Below are 15,774 nucleotides of genomic sequence, written 5' to 3' on the forward strand. Positions count from 1 at the left end.
ATGTGCAGAACGAAGTGTAGCTAGATGTATCTAAGAATTTGGCCCTAGTTTACATTTATTTGAAAAGTTGTGCTAAATTTATAACTTGACTTAATACACCTCTGTGTAACAGGAATTAAAGTTAAGATAGTTAAGTAAAGAACACATGGAGAAAAAAGCCACAAGTGTTTCAAGTCTGTACAGGACTGTTCCCACCCCCCAAAAGGAGTTACATTTCTATAATAATTTTAAATGCAAAATCCTTTACACAATCTGTAACACTACATTTCTACCCTTCTCTAGTCACTATTTATAAAGTGTTTTATGTATAAATAGATCTACAATGAAATTATCTGAAAAATGCACCTTTTACTCCTTATACACTGTAATTAATAGGCAATACATTTGAAAGAGGATTAAGGCATAGGGAAATGAGAAAAGAACTATACTGGTACACTCTCCAATACTGCTCATTTTTAATCAAGAGATATTAAACTGAGTGCCCTTCCTGGCTTCCGTGAGAGATGAAAAAAAGAGCCATTGGCACTTTTAGAAAGATTACTAAGGTGTCTTAGACAATGCTCCTTTTTGTCAAAAAGGCAGTTGCTAATACCCAAGGCTACTACTAAAAGGATGCACTTTGATTTAGTTTGTAGAACATTAGTAACTAAGTTTATTACTTTGTGAGGAAAGTCAGAAGACGACAATACTAGTCTATTCCATTCCACCAAAGGCCATAGTAACTGTCACCAAATAGAATCTATGTTGTATGTTTCAAGCAATGAGTTGTCTTGCTACAAAGCCGCAGAGTCATATCAGCACTAGTCTGGCAAACTATTAAATGAAATGGATTAACACGTTTGCCATGCAATAAAAGCTGAGGTGTTGCACATGTGCATGCTTCTAACTACTTGAAACAGATGTCTGCCCTAAAGCTGGGCTTCCCAAGAGAAAAATGGAAGGCATCTCTGTACCTAGTGAAGAACACTGTAAGGCAATATGGCTCAGCAGCAGAGCTAAAGGGATCTGCTTTTGTAGCCTGCACACACATTGCACGGGAATACACAAAAATGGAGATTCTGGATTAATCCGAACACAAGTGTGTGTTTGATTTAGAACTTACCATTATCACTCGGTTCATCGACTTCCTCCTCTGAGGAATTCAGAGTCTGTTTGCTGGGTGGAATGGGGCTTGGGCCTCTTCTAGCTACCCAGAATCCTGCAGGGGCAGGGACTATTGGGGCAGGACTACCCTGACTCTAGGAAACAAGATAAAATGTGTTTTATTAGAACAAAGTGAACTCGCCAGAGGTTCTCACCACCCTGAAACCAGGATTTGGCAAAACAATTTTGCTGTAAAACACTACTTATTACACATACAATGATCTCACTGGTACCTTGTGCTCCCTCCATGTTGTATCCACCAGGTGTCTCCCCTAATATACGTAGACCAATTTTTCCCTCTGTGTGTATACGCCTAGTATCATGGTCCTGATCCCTAATTGGGGTCTCCAGGCTGGACCATAATATAAATTGTTTCACTCATCTCAGAGCTACATTAGATGAACATAAGCTGGAATAGAGTTTAAATTCACATGAACCTCAACTCAGTGTTATACACTAGTTTCAACTGAGTTTGTGTGTCACTTGCCATTGACGAGATCCGAGATATTCCACCATGAAATCTTCCTGGTGGTTATAGAACCTGCTCCCCCTTTTCCCAACTGAACTGTAGCAGGACCCAAAGCCAATGCTGCCTTCATTGACTTCGTGACTCGGAGCTCACAAATGTAATGACACATCCTGTTCCATACCGCCTGGTTAGTGATGAGAGGAATGATGGTCAGTGGTTAGGGCACTAGACTGGGACTCAGAACAAGAGGCCTGGAACCAGGACACACTGCTCACAGAAAAAGTTTTGCTGAATTCCAGATTTACAAACTAAACTAACCCTGCCTTGGGCAGAAGCAGTTCTTCATTACACTGAATCTGCAAACAGTGCTACTGCATAGTAAACAAGGAGAGTCAGAAGCCTTCCGATGGCAATTAGGCTTTAGCTTCTTGTGGCAGATATGGAGCTGCAATGTAATAATTTTATAGAATACTGTATGTGACATGGTCAGTGAGGTAAAGTTACCACATATAGGGTAATTAGACTTTCACGTATGAATGTACTGTCAAAACTCAATAGGGAGCGGTTGGGGAAAAAAAGCAGAAAAGCAACACCACGGCTCTAATAAAACAACCTTCCAAACACACACTTGGGGAGCAATTCCAAGACAACAGCATACTTCCAGGTTCCAGCCCAAGTGTACCACTATTTTGCCAAGGTTTGGAGCCTAGAGATCCAAGGGACACTAAGTGACTAAAAGGACTCTGGAGGGAGAGTTGTGTGGCGTTTCTGGTGAGAGAAACGGATCTGGTGGGAATGTCTGAAGTTAGGGCCTTACTCTCTGTCCAGAGAAGAGTATGTCCCTCTGATCTCTAAGCTCCCTGCCTTAGCAGACAGCTGTGTAACTTTGGGCTGTGGAATGAGGCCTGGTATACACTAGAAAATTAAGTCGGCTTAACTGCTTCATGCTGGGGTGTGAAAAATCCACACCCTCTGAACAGCATAGTTAAGATGATTTACCCACACCGTAAACAGTACTATGTCAATGGAAGAATTCTTCCATTGACTAAGCTACCACCTCTCGGGGAGACAGACTACCTACACTGACAGTTGGTGTAGGTAGTGTCTACATTGAAGTGCTGCAGCACTGCCATTAAGTACTGCAAGTGAAGAAAGAAAAAAAAGATACAAAATAGCTGCCTCAACATGAGAAATAATCCAATAGCAGCTACAGGCAAACATACGGGGGGATGGGGGGGAAATGGGGTGCACACATTCCTGCTGAACGCTACTGATTCTGAGTCTGAAAAGGAAGTTGCAAAATAGCGCGTCTAAGTTGCTAACCAATGTTTTCTTCCAAGAATGCTAAGCAAAGGTCATAGGTTAAGCCCAGAACAGAAGAAGGGACTACAGTATGGCTGCTGAAACATAATCAATGTTTAAATGCCAGAAGAGAAGGAAAAAAGGAAGATACCAATTTATACAACAAATCTATTTTTCTGAAATTCATTATATCAAAATGGCAGTGGCAAAAAAATTCTGGAAGACAGGACGGCTGAATTCACAATGGTCAGCGTTTAAGCAATTTTATGCCTGAACTCCAGTCCAGACAGCTAAATATTGACTGACCATTTTTAGCACACTCAGGGTGGTTTAGTCTAAACCTACAACAGAATTTGGAAAAGCAAGTAGACTGATAAGAGAATGATTTTTAAAGAGCGGACACCAAAGGGGCTAGGGTTCACAACTTAGACCGGAGGCTCAATTCTGCCATTTTACTTGCAGAATTGAAAACTTCATTTTGGATTGGTCTTGGTTTGGGGAATAACTATGCTTACAAAGGGATTCACATACTGTAATAGGTTTCATTTTATAGAAACTTGCTGCGCAAAGAGGAGTTCAGGAAAAAGTCAGTCTGGAGATTGTTGCTATTTTCTTTTGCAGAAGAAAGTAGCTTCTGAGTGGTTAGTGTTGTTCTCTAACATCACAACCATTTGTCACTTAATATCACACATAAATGCAGATGTTGATGCAACAGGTGAGTGGCAAGACTCTGTAGAAAAGCTGTAGTAAATTCGTAAGAGTTGAATCTCTACTATATCTCAACAGCTTTCATAGTTATTTAACTGAGAGATTCTAACTAGAGCATGGCAAACAAGAGGAGAACTCCCTTCCACATCTTTCAAAGCTGCACATCCAAGTCTGAAAAGCCTATTGCAAGAAATATGAGCTGTGTGTTTTAACAACCTACCCCAACATTGCATGTTTGTACAGGCTTTCCTTCTCATTTTGGCAAACATTTCTAAATGAACTGCTAGCTCATGACTTACTGGTAAAGCAGGAAAAGCAGCCTCATCTCCTTCTTCAATTTCATAGAAAGTTATGGTTTCTTCCAAACCTTGAGGCTCCTCCCCAGTCTCTGGTACAAATCCATACTGACATTCCTTATTGACACACTGCATCTGCCGGCGACTACGGCTATATGAACTTTAGAGAAAAATCAAGACATACACACGGGGGTTTAAGCAGATTTCCATTATTAAGTTTTAATTATACTTCTTTTGGAAATGCCCTTACATAAATGTTTGCAGAAGTGCTATTTACCCATTGTTCAGTATCATGCCATTTTAAAAGCTTATTTTCCCCTTATTTGTAGTACAATGTTTTGTAAAGAAATTTATACTCGCTTACCGGGACCTATAGGAGAAATTGTCATAGCTCTGATAACATCTCTTCCCTGGTCCGGGGTAGAATGCTATTTGAGGGCCAACCATGTTGTTCCTGTTTATAAATCGGGCAGATCCCCTAAATTTAAAGGGCAAAAAAATCCAGTTACCAAGAAGTGCCTACTGATTCTCTCAGATGAAACTCACCTGTAGTGTCATCTATTAAATAGATGAATATTAGCTAGGGCTAAAACTGTGGGAGAACTAACAGGGAAATGAATACTGGTCTTTGTTAGGGTTCCAAGGCTTCATACCTGGGCATTCCATATCCCCTGCCATGCCTCTGAGGAGAATTCTGAGGACGGTAGTGATCATAGGATGCCATATTCCCACAACTTTGAGAGCAATTAATTGGAGAAGAGCGACCTGAAGGAACATTGTGCTGTAGCCGAGGTGGAAGAACTGGCTGACCCCTACTATAAGCCATGGTCATGTAAACTTCCTTCCCACGGACTTTCTTAAACAGTCTCTTCCGTGATTTCATATCCATTTCTGCAATTTCAAAGAAGCACAAGAAAAAAAATAATGGGGGCGAGAGTGGAAAAGAAAAGTTAGCTCAGTTAAACATCTGTACGGATCTACTTGACTGCCTTAAATGGAGAAATAAGAAACTCCAGAGGTACATTCAGATTATAAAGTAATGCTAACAATTTCATATGAGAAATTCTGTAAGTTAATATTTGGATATGGAGTATGGCAAAAAAGTCATCCACCCAGAAAAGTGCAATCAAATGTGTGAGCTTATTAAAATACTAATTTAATCCTTTACAGGTAGATAAGCAGAATGTTTAATAAGCTTCCTATGCACAGAATAGCCTCCCAGTTTTGGCTAGGCCAAGCCCGTACTCATCATTCAAACCCCTCCCTGGAGACATTACTTTGTGATTCCCATAGGGAATGGGTCAATTACAAAACCCTTCACTGAATCATCAAGAGGCACACAAGCCTACACTGCTTTACTATGGAACTGTACTTCTGTAGCACGACCCCTTCCTCACTTCATTCCCTCTGCTGTTACCATCATTCTTATAACAAAATTAGATAATCTCTTTGATGAAGGGACCTGGCCTTTCTATATTGTCTGTGAAGTGCTTTAGAGCCTCTTAAAGGTTTTAAATATTAAACTTTAACACACATTCTCAATGGATGTGCTATTTGTAAGTACCCCAGCAAAATACCCATCAGAAGTTCACCTCCATTCATCTCCTCTCCAAAGAAGGGTTTTCCTCAATCATTCCCCCTTAAAATGAGTTTTATATTACCAATTGAATTCAATCAGATCCAATATTTGAAGACTGCTGCTACAAACCTCGTTCATTCCCCTAAAAAAAAAATCAAATAAGATTCTTATTGAAACCATGTACAAACCTATTTCTGAAACATAGCCGCCTGTTATTTTCTGATAGTTTCCTCCTTTTCGACTGGGAACCACATTCCATGCAGGGACAGGTGTCACTTGTGTCACTGGTTTTAAGTTTGCCAATGGAACAATATGTCTACATGAAAAATACTAGTGTAAGTCAGTGCCACATTAGACAAAAATGACTGCCATGCTGCCATCAAGTGCAAGCAGATCTTACTGAAGAGATTTTTCTTTAAATAAGCAGCACATAAAAACAAAGACAGTTTAGAAATGTATGTACATCTGTGTTAGCCAAACCCAGGGGACAGTTTAAATATAGCTTTTTATCATTCCAACCCATGTGTATAGTAATCCTACTTTGAGATTTCTCAGAGATAGATGAGGGCAAAACAAAAGACTCTCCTGCTATAGGCATGTAACTTGCATCAATGGCAACTATCCTTTAGAGACAGATCCAGTGTCAGAGGCAGAATCATCCCCATTACAGCACTAGTAAGACACATATTAATGTAAAATGTGTACAGTAGTCAGTTCCCACCCACACCGCTTTTTATTTATTTATTTTTAATTTGGATCCCAGCACTGTCTTGGTTTTCAGAGACTAGCTAGCTACTCTCAGGATTGTTTTAAATTTATCTTTAATCCAGTCTAACTTTTGCACATTCTTTCACTCAAGGGCACGCTGCAATACCTGTTACTTATAACATGCACATAGCACCAGAGTTGTGCTTTTTAATCTTACAGATAACAATACAGATTATCAAAGGTAAATTTGGGATGTGCCAACAAGTGGCATTTTTGCTAGATATACGACTTATCTTAAGGCATTTACAAAACTCCCAAAATTAAGGGGGAGGGGCAAGGAGAGAATTTGAATGAGAGTTGTCAGAACAAATTTCAAGGACTAAAAGCAACCCATTATTTAGCTGTGATGCAAGTCCCACTCTTAAGAAGTTCTAGAAGCTAGTTGTGTAGACTCATTGTTTACCATGAACTCAGCCCAACCGGCAGGAGACTCTTCTGCTTTCTGTCCACATGGTAATTAGATTATACCCAGAATGTTTTCAATGAAAACCCAAGAGGTGTTACTCCTGCCATCTGCTCCAGTGGAATGGTAGCTACTGCCAACCTGTTAAACTGGTAAGGAACTGGGTCTGGTTTTTATTTTATGTTCTGAAAAGAAACTGCACCCAGAGTTTCAAAACCATCTGACAGCCACAATTTAAACGTCTGTTGGGAGAGAGGTGTGTATGTGCAGACTCAACAAAGAAAAAGGATTTCAGCAAATAAGACACACAGCTCTAAGGCTGTCTTCAGATTGCTTACTTCTCTGCCAGCTCTTCAATGAACACAGTCACCATGTTGCCATCATGTCCAACTTCCTGGATATGAGCATTGTAGTACTTACCCACAGGCTCCAGACGTACCTGGAGAGGGAAACAAAGGGGGAGTAGGTAAACCCAAACGGTGACACGTTAATGGTGCTTGGTTCCCCCCAATGGCTGGTAACATAGGAGCTGTTTTCATGCTGCTCACATACCACTGAGTTAGCTTGAGAGTCTTGGAATACCTCAGTCCAGCACTCCCCGCCCTACCCAACAGAGACAGTAGATGAGTGGGCAGCAGAGGGAGAGACACTGCAGGAACAGATACAAACAACAAGAAAAAGAATAAGAGAGGACTTAATGGATGGAAGAAAGGCAGGGAGAGGACAGGTCAGAACCAAAACTGCCTTGTACGATTCAACAGCTAAACAGGACCCATTGCACTAGGCACTGCAAAACACAGAACCAAAAAAACCCTCTTATTGTCCATCTTTCATTGCCATTCTGCTGAGGTTCATGTACAGTGCCAGTCAGTGGGGCGTCTGTGTATTTCAAGAGTTCAGTCTTAAACTCCTCGACTTTCAGGATTCATAGCACTAGTTCATGGTCCGCTTTCAAGTGGCCCTTCCCATATACTATCTTGTGCTAGTTTTGAATTTACAGAAAGTTATAATAATAATAAAAAGAAAAATCATTCAGATGACCCCATTGTATTTAATAGCTATAATGAAAGAAGAAATCTCTGTAAGACCCAATGAGTTCAGATAATTTTATAACTTTATACTTTACTTAAAGCAACTTTAATAATTCATCATTACTGAGTCTGCTTCGAGTACTAACCTGACATTTGTCTCCTAAATAGTACTGTCTCCCAGCAAACACCATGTAATCAGTTTTTTGAAGTTCTACAAGAGATCAAAGTGAAAGTTTAAGCTAGGTACTATTCTTCATTTTTACCTATTAGTTCCCTTGAGTGCAATTCTGGGTATGTATTATAGGCTGAAATGAGTGAATTATCTCCTGTGTTTTCCTGGACATCATTATGTGAGCACTCTGAACTACCAAATGAGACAAGTAATCCCTTCCAAGGCTTGAGCACTAGGGAAATGTTGCACTCTCCCCACATCTTGGGATGCCACAAAGCACAGTGACAACTCCAATGTGAATGATGGCAGTTGGGTTCTGGAGGAAGATTGTGCCTCCCAGATTTTCTTGCATGCCAAAGAATCCCAAAGCACTTTACAAAATACATATGCAACAGGATCACTTTGCTCATCACTGAAATTCAGTTCTTCCTGGGACCAGTGTGCAGCAATACTATATAGAAATTTTGGGCCAGAAACAAAAAACGTCCCTTTCCTCCGAGTCAGCACTGAGGTTATGTCCACACTGCATACCACTTGCGGTGGTGCGTAGGGTATGGGTAGCTACACATCACAATGAAAAGCAGGCTGCATCCACACTGGTGTGTAGCTACATGCATCAGTGAAAGGCTCTGGCACGGGGGAGGCAGTGGGGAAAGGCTCGGCAGCAGGGAACCTCCAGAATCTCTCTCCACTACCTCCCTCCTGCCAGAGCCTTTCCTTGCTGTGAGGAAAGTCTCTGGCAGGCCCTGGCAGCAGAGAAAGGCTCCCGGAGCTTTTACCAATGGCTGGAGCCTTTCCCTGCAGTGGGGAAAGACTCCAGCAGTTGGGGGGAGGGCACCACTGTAGACAGGAGAGGCACTGCTTGTGCAAGTAGAGAGCTATGTAGGGTACATACACACAGGGCTCAGCCATGCCTTCACTCTACTTGCCTAAGCAGTGCCTTTCCTGTCTACACTACTATTAATACCCATGCTAGAGGCGTGTGCAGTGTATATACTCTACACCTCCCCAAAAGGAGCGAGCAGCGTAGCTGTACTGAGAGTCAAAAGCCCAGCCTGGCATTAGGGGCTGCTGTTTTCAGATCTTCCATCAGCACACCAAATGCTGACCAATTGTGATCATTTTGTAAGGCGGGATGTATCTGGATAATTGTAATCTACTTAAATCTCCCTGACAGGGAAATTCTGAAAAGTTACTCTTCCTTTATCACTCCTAAATTTCTGTATAGTGCTGTTGCACACTGGGAACTGGCTGCTCTGTTTAGTCCCAGAAAGGACTGGACTAAATTTCAGTGATGAGTAAAGCGAACCTATTGCATGCCAAAGAATCCCAGATGTGAATGCAACAAGAGAGATGTGGGGAGAGAGTGTAACATTTCCCTAGTGCTCAAGCCCCTGGAGAGCTGGGGAGGAAGGGAGCACTTGTCTCATTTGGCAGTTCAAAGTGCACACTAACTGCTAAGTGACCCCCACCCTTTCCTGTTACTCTGAACCCAAATGCAATTTATGGAACACATGAGCCTTTGTGCAGATACTGCAACCATAAAAGTCCCCATTTTACATTTGAACTTGATCTGAAAATAGCATTACAAGACGATACTCTGCTATTGCACTAAGCTTTCCTGAACCCCCACATTTCCTAGTCCAGAACCAGTATATTTTTCTCAACAGATCAGATTTCAGGAGCATGATGGACATCACATAAAATTGGAAGTACTCTACTGGTTGCTTAGAGATGAAAAAGAAGAAGTCTCTGGCCGGTAACAGGATGTATGCTCCACAGATACGTTTGCTGGGTTAGATAATGCCCTTCACGTTTCAGGTACGTGTCTATTGCTCAAGCCCTCTGTGCAGGTCCTGAATACTTGTAAATAGGTCTATAAAATAATCTCATGGAGCCTCAATAAAACTTTTACTGTTAGCCAGGAATTTATAGACTATTCAAAGGGTTTTTTTAGGTACCTTTTCTGCTGTCCAACCAAACATCAAATTCTACATTTCGATAGATCTCAGGGTCCAGGGCTTTTAGCACTTTATAGGGAAAAGGCATCTTTGATGGATTTTCTGGAGGCTAAAACAGAGTTAAAATGGACTACAATTAAAAGCATGCCATATATTCACAACCCTTGCAGAGGTTCTAATTATTTCAAATAAGCATATACACTTTGTCTTCCCTGCCTCTTTCACTTCCACTATGAGATGTAATTAGTTTGCTTCAAGTACAGAATCTAAGAAGAATATGAACAAGTCTTTAGGTATTATGGATTCTGAGGCTTGAGGACAAAGTAGATAAATAAAAATCATGTTGAAGAAGTTCATCACAGACTCTATACTGATCTGCTTGATTTCAGAATAGAAAGTTTTTAGTCACTAGGTAAAAACAGGGAAGGAAAAAACTAACTAGAGACTGACTTTCAGAAGCTGCTGACCACACAACTCCAAACCAAAGTCAATGAGTGTGTGCGTGTAATTAATTACATTACACGCATACACAGGCTCCTTGAATGTTAGCTAGAGCAGTGTTTTGAGCCAGGCCTGGTAAAATGGAACAGCACTGTTCATGTGTCTAAAATAAAATAAGATAAATTAGATAGTTTCTAGGTAAGAGTCCAGATCAGGGATTGTTTGCCAAATTTTGTTTTTAAAACCTGTAGGGTTTTTTTTAAAGCTACCTAGAGAACAAGAGTCTCAGAAATAAGCTTTTTAATATGATAAAAGGCTCAACAATTAATTTAAAAGAAGGGATAAAGAATACCAGGGCTAAAAACTAAACATGCACATGCAAGATTGAGGAAATAAAAAAAGGGTGTAAATCTTCAACAGCAGCATTTAGAATAGGAAGGGCTGATTCAACCTTAATCACAGTATCATGAACACTAATGGGAAAGAATTAAAGGATTCTCCCTTAATTGCCAAACCTTTGCCTCTTCAGTGCCTTGTTTGAGTTTATCTTCAGGTGGGTTGTCAGTATCATTGCCTTCCCAGTCTTCCACTCTAAGCAATTTAAAAATAGGATTACAAAATACAATGCAAGATTTCTTGCCAGCCCTGAAATCAACAAGATCAAACTGACTGAATGACCTAATAGAAGAACCATGGCGCCATCAAGTGATAAGATGCAAGCCAGAACCTAACACTATTATAATGTAGTACAAATATGAAGTTTTGCACATGCAGCACTCACACAGAGTAAACTCTCTTCTGATTGCAAATAAAATGATCTCTCCCGTAGCCCCTTCAATTCAGGTCTTCCACGCAGTAGCAGCCAACATTGCTTTATGTTTAAGAAAGGGTCAGCCCAGTTCTATTCTGCAAACTTAAACACTCCTTCAGTTATTCCACTCATGGGCACTATGGAGTTCCTTTTTTTTTTTTAAATCTCAAGGACTCCTTAACAAGCGTGTCTAATTTAAAAGTGTTTAAGAACTGCCAGAGCCAGCAACTTAAATTGGGTCCTGTCTGGCTTGCACTTCATCACCATTAATAAGGTCAAATGTTGTCCTCTCATCTGTACAATGCCATTGGTTACTACCCCATCAGAAACAAAAGGGCTACACAGTGGCACTGCAAATGAGGGCAGGGTTTGGTCCTAAACTTAAGGCATAGTTAACGATGTACGAGCTACAATAGAATCAGCTCACTTTCTCATAGCAGTCTTGCTGCTGCCATACTAATAGGAATTAAAGCCAATGATTCTGATTACTCATGATTTGTTCAGTAAGAAGGTGCCATCTGACAGTGCTAGTTGACTATAGCCAGTGGGAAAGGTTGCTGCTCAAACATGTCACTTCCCAGTCCCAGGAAAAACACGCTGCTTTTTCCACAATATGCTCAGACTCTGGCTCAGTACCAGGACATTGGAGGATGGCCACAGATGTTCCACATGGAAGCTCAGAACACACCTAGACGACTAGTCCCACCAACACCTTTTTTAAGTGATCAGTTAGCGTTCACAGGATATTTTGTTTTTAATCCCGTACCTCCTTTCAGATGAAGTTTTGGACACTTTCTCGGGAAGGCAATCAAAGTTTGCATCCTCACTTCCAACAGAGGCACTGTTTCTGTTCTTTTTGGTCCCACTTCGAAACATCTCAACTGCAGTTCTCAATTCCTCCTCATCCATGTCAAACACATCTTTGTACAGGATCTCGTACAAGACAGCTGGGCAAACAAAGCACAGAGAACCCAATGGTTTTGACTTCGTGCCAGACAAAGAACACCTGGAGTCTGACAGGTGACCTTAGAGTAGTGGATGTGCTTATTGTGGACTTTCATAACACACCAACTACATTAAAAATAGTTAATGAGCTTTCCACTTTCTTCTCCCTTCAGTACCCCTCTCCTCCCAAGAAAGAGAACATTTGAAGAACTTAACACTCTTCCCATTAAAAATAGTGTAAGAGAGTTAATTTACCCTGGCAAACAGCAGCATCTGCCTGAAATTGTTTTGTATACACAGAGTCGTAATGGCCGTTACTGGAACAACACAGCAAGATCTTGAAAAAACAACAAAAAGCTTTGAGGAAGAAATGAAAGAAAACCAAACATTTTCTATTTGATGTCCTCACTCGAGACTACAAATCCTTTACTTATTCTAAGGCCAGTGCTTTAACACGCTGTCCAAACAATGGGTATGCTTAGTATAAATACAAACAGAGTGTTAGAAACAGAGTTGATCCCTATAAAAGACTGTAGCAAGTGTACACATAAGTTTGCCTATCACCCACATGGACACTGTTTTGTCATTTCATGAACTGTTAAAGGTCAAATATGAGGGACTTTACTATGAGTCAACTACCTTATGAACAAACAGTCTAGAAGTTAAATGCCACTCTTACATTAGAATCCCCAAACTTCAAAATCTTATTGGCCCACTAGTATCAAACTAGAGGAAAAGCTATTTCACAAGAAAAAGCTAAATATAGAACTTTCCCTACACCCTTCAATTGTGTAAAAACTTCAAGTGGGTTTAGACTATCTACTGCTTTACGTAACAATGCACAACCCACAAAAATCAAGCTAATTAATTTCTATCCAGGAGGGGAAAAATACACCCCAAAAAACCCCCCAAAACTTGTCTGTTCTCTTTTGGGGGAGGGAGAAGAGTACCCTTTCTTCACCCATATATTTGTCTAATCTTGCCACCTTCACTTTGCTCATTAGCAACTCAATCCAAGTATCTCATTCTACCTAGTAAGATTAAAAAAAAATTCAAGCACCATCACCCCAGAAAAGCTAAAGCTGATCAAATGGGAAGATTCCTCATCTGTAATATCCTAACTCCTGCAGCCAACAGGAACTGTTTCAACTGTGAAAAAATTCATTTGGGGAGCATTAGCCTTGTTGAAGTTAGCTTTGGTTTTGTTTTTTAAGTGTGCAAAATGTGCAGAGACTTCACTGGAGTTACAAGAGCAAAACTGAAGTGAAAATCTCATTAGAACAGAGTGAAATTAGAGCTATCTAGGAGTGGGAGGGTAGAAAATTGGCTCATATCTCCTTACCTTGTCTTCAAAGCCATTGTTTGTAGCATAGGCAGGTGGCTTTCCAGGGTACCGGTACAGAATAAAGTCTCGACTAGGCAAGAAGGCGGGGGAGGGGGGGGGGAGAAGGAGAGGGAAGAGAGAAAAAAAAAATCGAGAATTGAAAGAGCATGCGTTTAATGCAAATGCTTGTTATGAAGACATTTGAAGAGAAGAGTTTGGAGGAGAATCCACTGTTGGTTAATATAAAGAATGAGAGCAGAATATTTTTCCTAACAGGTGAATGCCAACATAAAATTTAAGCAATAACTAAATTCACAAAGTGGAACCATCTACTTGAAAGAAGAAATATTTGGTAAAATCTACGATGTCTGGTTTCAGATAATAAAAAGAGCATCTAATTATGTCAGGTAATTCTGATCTCAAGACAGATTGCTCTGATAGTGAGGCAATTAACCCTAAACGAAGTAGTTCCCAAAAGGGTTAGAATCTCAGTACAGGATGCCATTAGAACCTTGTAGAAATCTAATTGTTCATTTTGGACTGAAACAGGATGCAAAGTGTTTTAGTGTCTCTGCCATTAGGCTCCTAAACTGTTTGTTCAGAAGTGGTAGTATTTTTTTTTTTTTAAGCAAGACAGACAGTGCCTACAGAGGATTCAAATGTTAATTGAAATTATAATTTATTTTAAATGCATTTCCAGGCATACACACCGAGCAGCACTTCTCACTTCCTGAATTTTCAAGGACACCTCATATAGCAAGCACAGAGTTTTATTTGTGTGTTGGCAATTAACTTTTATAGCTAGCATTAGTGCACACAATTCTACATCATTTCATACACTTCCCCGTCAGTAAGTCTTTCACTGTAAACTCTTAAAAAAAGAGTGTAATAGTTATGAAAAGTGCCAAACAGACATCACTAGAGTCTGAAGCCCTCTTATAATTCACAGAGCCAGTACTACCTGGGCAGCAGCAATGAAACCTCCAGTAGTCAGGCTTAGCTCCATCTCCATGGCCACCAGGTCTTTGTCCTCTTGTGAGACTTAATTAGGATGCCAATTCAGTACATTTCAGGATGTGGGATCCTCTTTACCTGGAATTGGTCTGCAGCCACCCATTCACATAATAAACATTGAACGGCAGTCACTCCTAAGCCAAGCTGACATCAGAACTAGATGATCATAATGGTCCCTTCTAGCCTTAAAAATCTATTAATCAAGAGATCCTGGGCCCCACAGCTAGTACCCTTAACCATTCACAGCCCATTACAAAATTAATTTTATTTTAAAATAAAAATTTTAAAAAAAAGGAAGAGACTTACTTATAGATCAATGAGAGCGCACTTATTTCCAATTGGCCAGCACTTTCCTAGGTGTATAAAATTATTTTGAGATCATGTTAGAAGGTACAAAAATAAATGTTCTTCGTCAAATGTGTAGTGGAGCTGACCACTGAGCCTGCCATGCAGTACTTGGAACTGTATACTGGCTCTCACTATACCATTAGAAGAGCTAGTCAACATTTTTCGTGATTTTTTTTTAAATAAGCATTTTCTACCCAGCTCTAACTACTGGATAAAATTCTGAGCCCCTATCTTCAAAGCCCTAAAAGACTCAAACCAAGCTCTATAAAGGAGTAGATCTGAATATACTGCCCTCTGCAATAACTGTGCTTCATAGGGACAAGGAGAAAAAGGGTCTACTCCTCAATCCTTAAAAGTTAGTGGTAAGTGTAAAACCCCTCAGACTACCTTAAAAATATTTATGTGGGCACTGAAGAAAACCCACTGAGAGAGAGGAAGAGAGAGAATCAATGTGAAGTGATGATGTACTCCTCAAATTCTTAAGTTCCATCTTTTGCAAAATTCTGATTCCTTCTGCGTCTGGAAATTTGTAAAATATGAGGCTTCCTGAAGAGAAGATCACTGACATAGGACAAGTAAGTATTCAATTTTTGGCCCAGTAATCAGAGGCAAAGTTGTAGCTAAGCTCTACTAGCTAGACCTGTGCCAGTCTCAAATATATTTTTAAGTATTTCTTTGATAAACATACTACATTTGCTTTAGATACTCTTATATCCTGCTCATGTTCACTAGTTAAAAATCTGCAAAGAAACAATAAGTAAGAAAGTAGGGGTTTTCTTTTTTCCAAATCTGGAAAAAAATGCGAAATTTGTCAAACATTTGCTATGAATTATGCACCCAGTTTTGTAACAGCCTGTTAAAGATCCAGGCTGACAGGACCAAAGTTTGGTTCCCTCAGCTTAAATTACATTGTTGTGGTTTGACAATGCCCCTTTTTTGCCCACAAGCAAGAACCAAGGCCCTGACCCTGCCATCAGATCCACAGAGTTCTACTGCACCCACACAAAGTCCTATTGAAATCAACAGTGCTCTGTTCAGGTGCAAGGGTCCACCTATGTT

General features: G+C 40.3%; 1 protein-coding gene across 2 annotated transcripts in view; it reads right to left on the reverse strand.

The window, feature by feature from the left end:
* Positions 1–15,774, reverse strand: part of LOC140917741 (UDP-N-acetylglucosamine transferase subunit ALG13-like) — a 39,577-nt gene that overhangs the window by 20,291 nt on the left and 3,512 nt on the right. For both annotated transcript variants that reach the window (XM_073361171.1, XM_073361172.1), the window contains exons 4-16: positions 14,674–14,720; positions 13,372–13,444; positions 12,285–12,366; positions 11,851–12,031; positions 10,789–10,864; positions 9,833–9,941; positions 7,846–7,910; positions 7,007–7,107; positions 5,686–5,813; positions 4,572–4,809; positions 4,283–4,396; positions 3,922–4,078; positions 1,103–1,238 (exon numbers count right to left, since the gene is read on the reverse strand). In XM_073361171.1, coding sequence (XP_073217272.1) covers positions 1,103–1,238; positions 3,922–4,078; positions 4,283–4,396; positions 4,572–4,809; positions 5,686–5,813; positions 7,007–7,107; positions 7,846–7,910; positions 9,833–9,941; positions 10,789–10,864; positions 11,851–12,031; positions 12,285–12,366; positions 13,372–13,444; positions 14,674–14,720 — 1,507 coding nt within the window. The remainder of the gene's footprint in view (positions 1–1,102; positions 1,239–3,921; positions 4,079–4,282; positions 4,397–4,571; positions 4,810–5,685; positions 5,814–7,006; positions 7,108–7,845; positions 7,911–9,832; positions 9,942–10,788; positions 10,865–11,850; positions 12,032–12,284; positions 12,367–13,371; positions 13,445–14,673; positions 14,721–15,774) is intronic.

Source organism: Lepidochelys kempii, chromosome 9 (genome assembly GCF_965140265.1).
Source record: "Lepidochelys kempii isolate rLepKem1 chromosome 9, rLepKem1.hap2, whole genome shotgun sequence".
Lineage (NCBI taxonomy): Eukaryota > Metazoa > Chordata > Testudines > Cheloniidae > Lepidochelys > Lepidochelys kempii.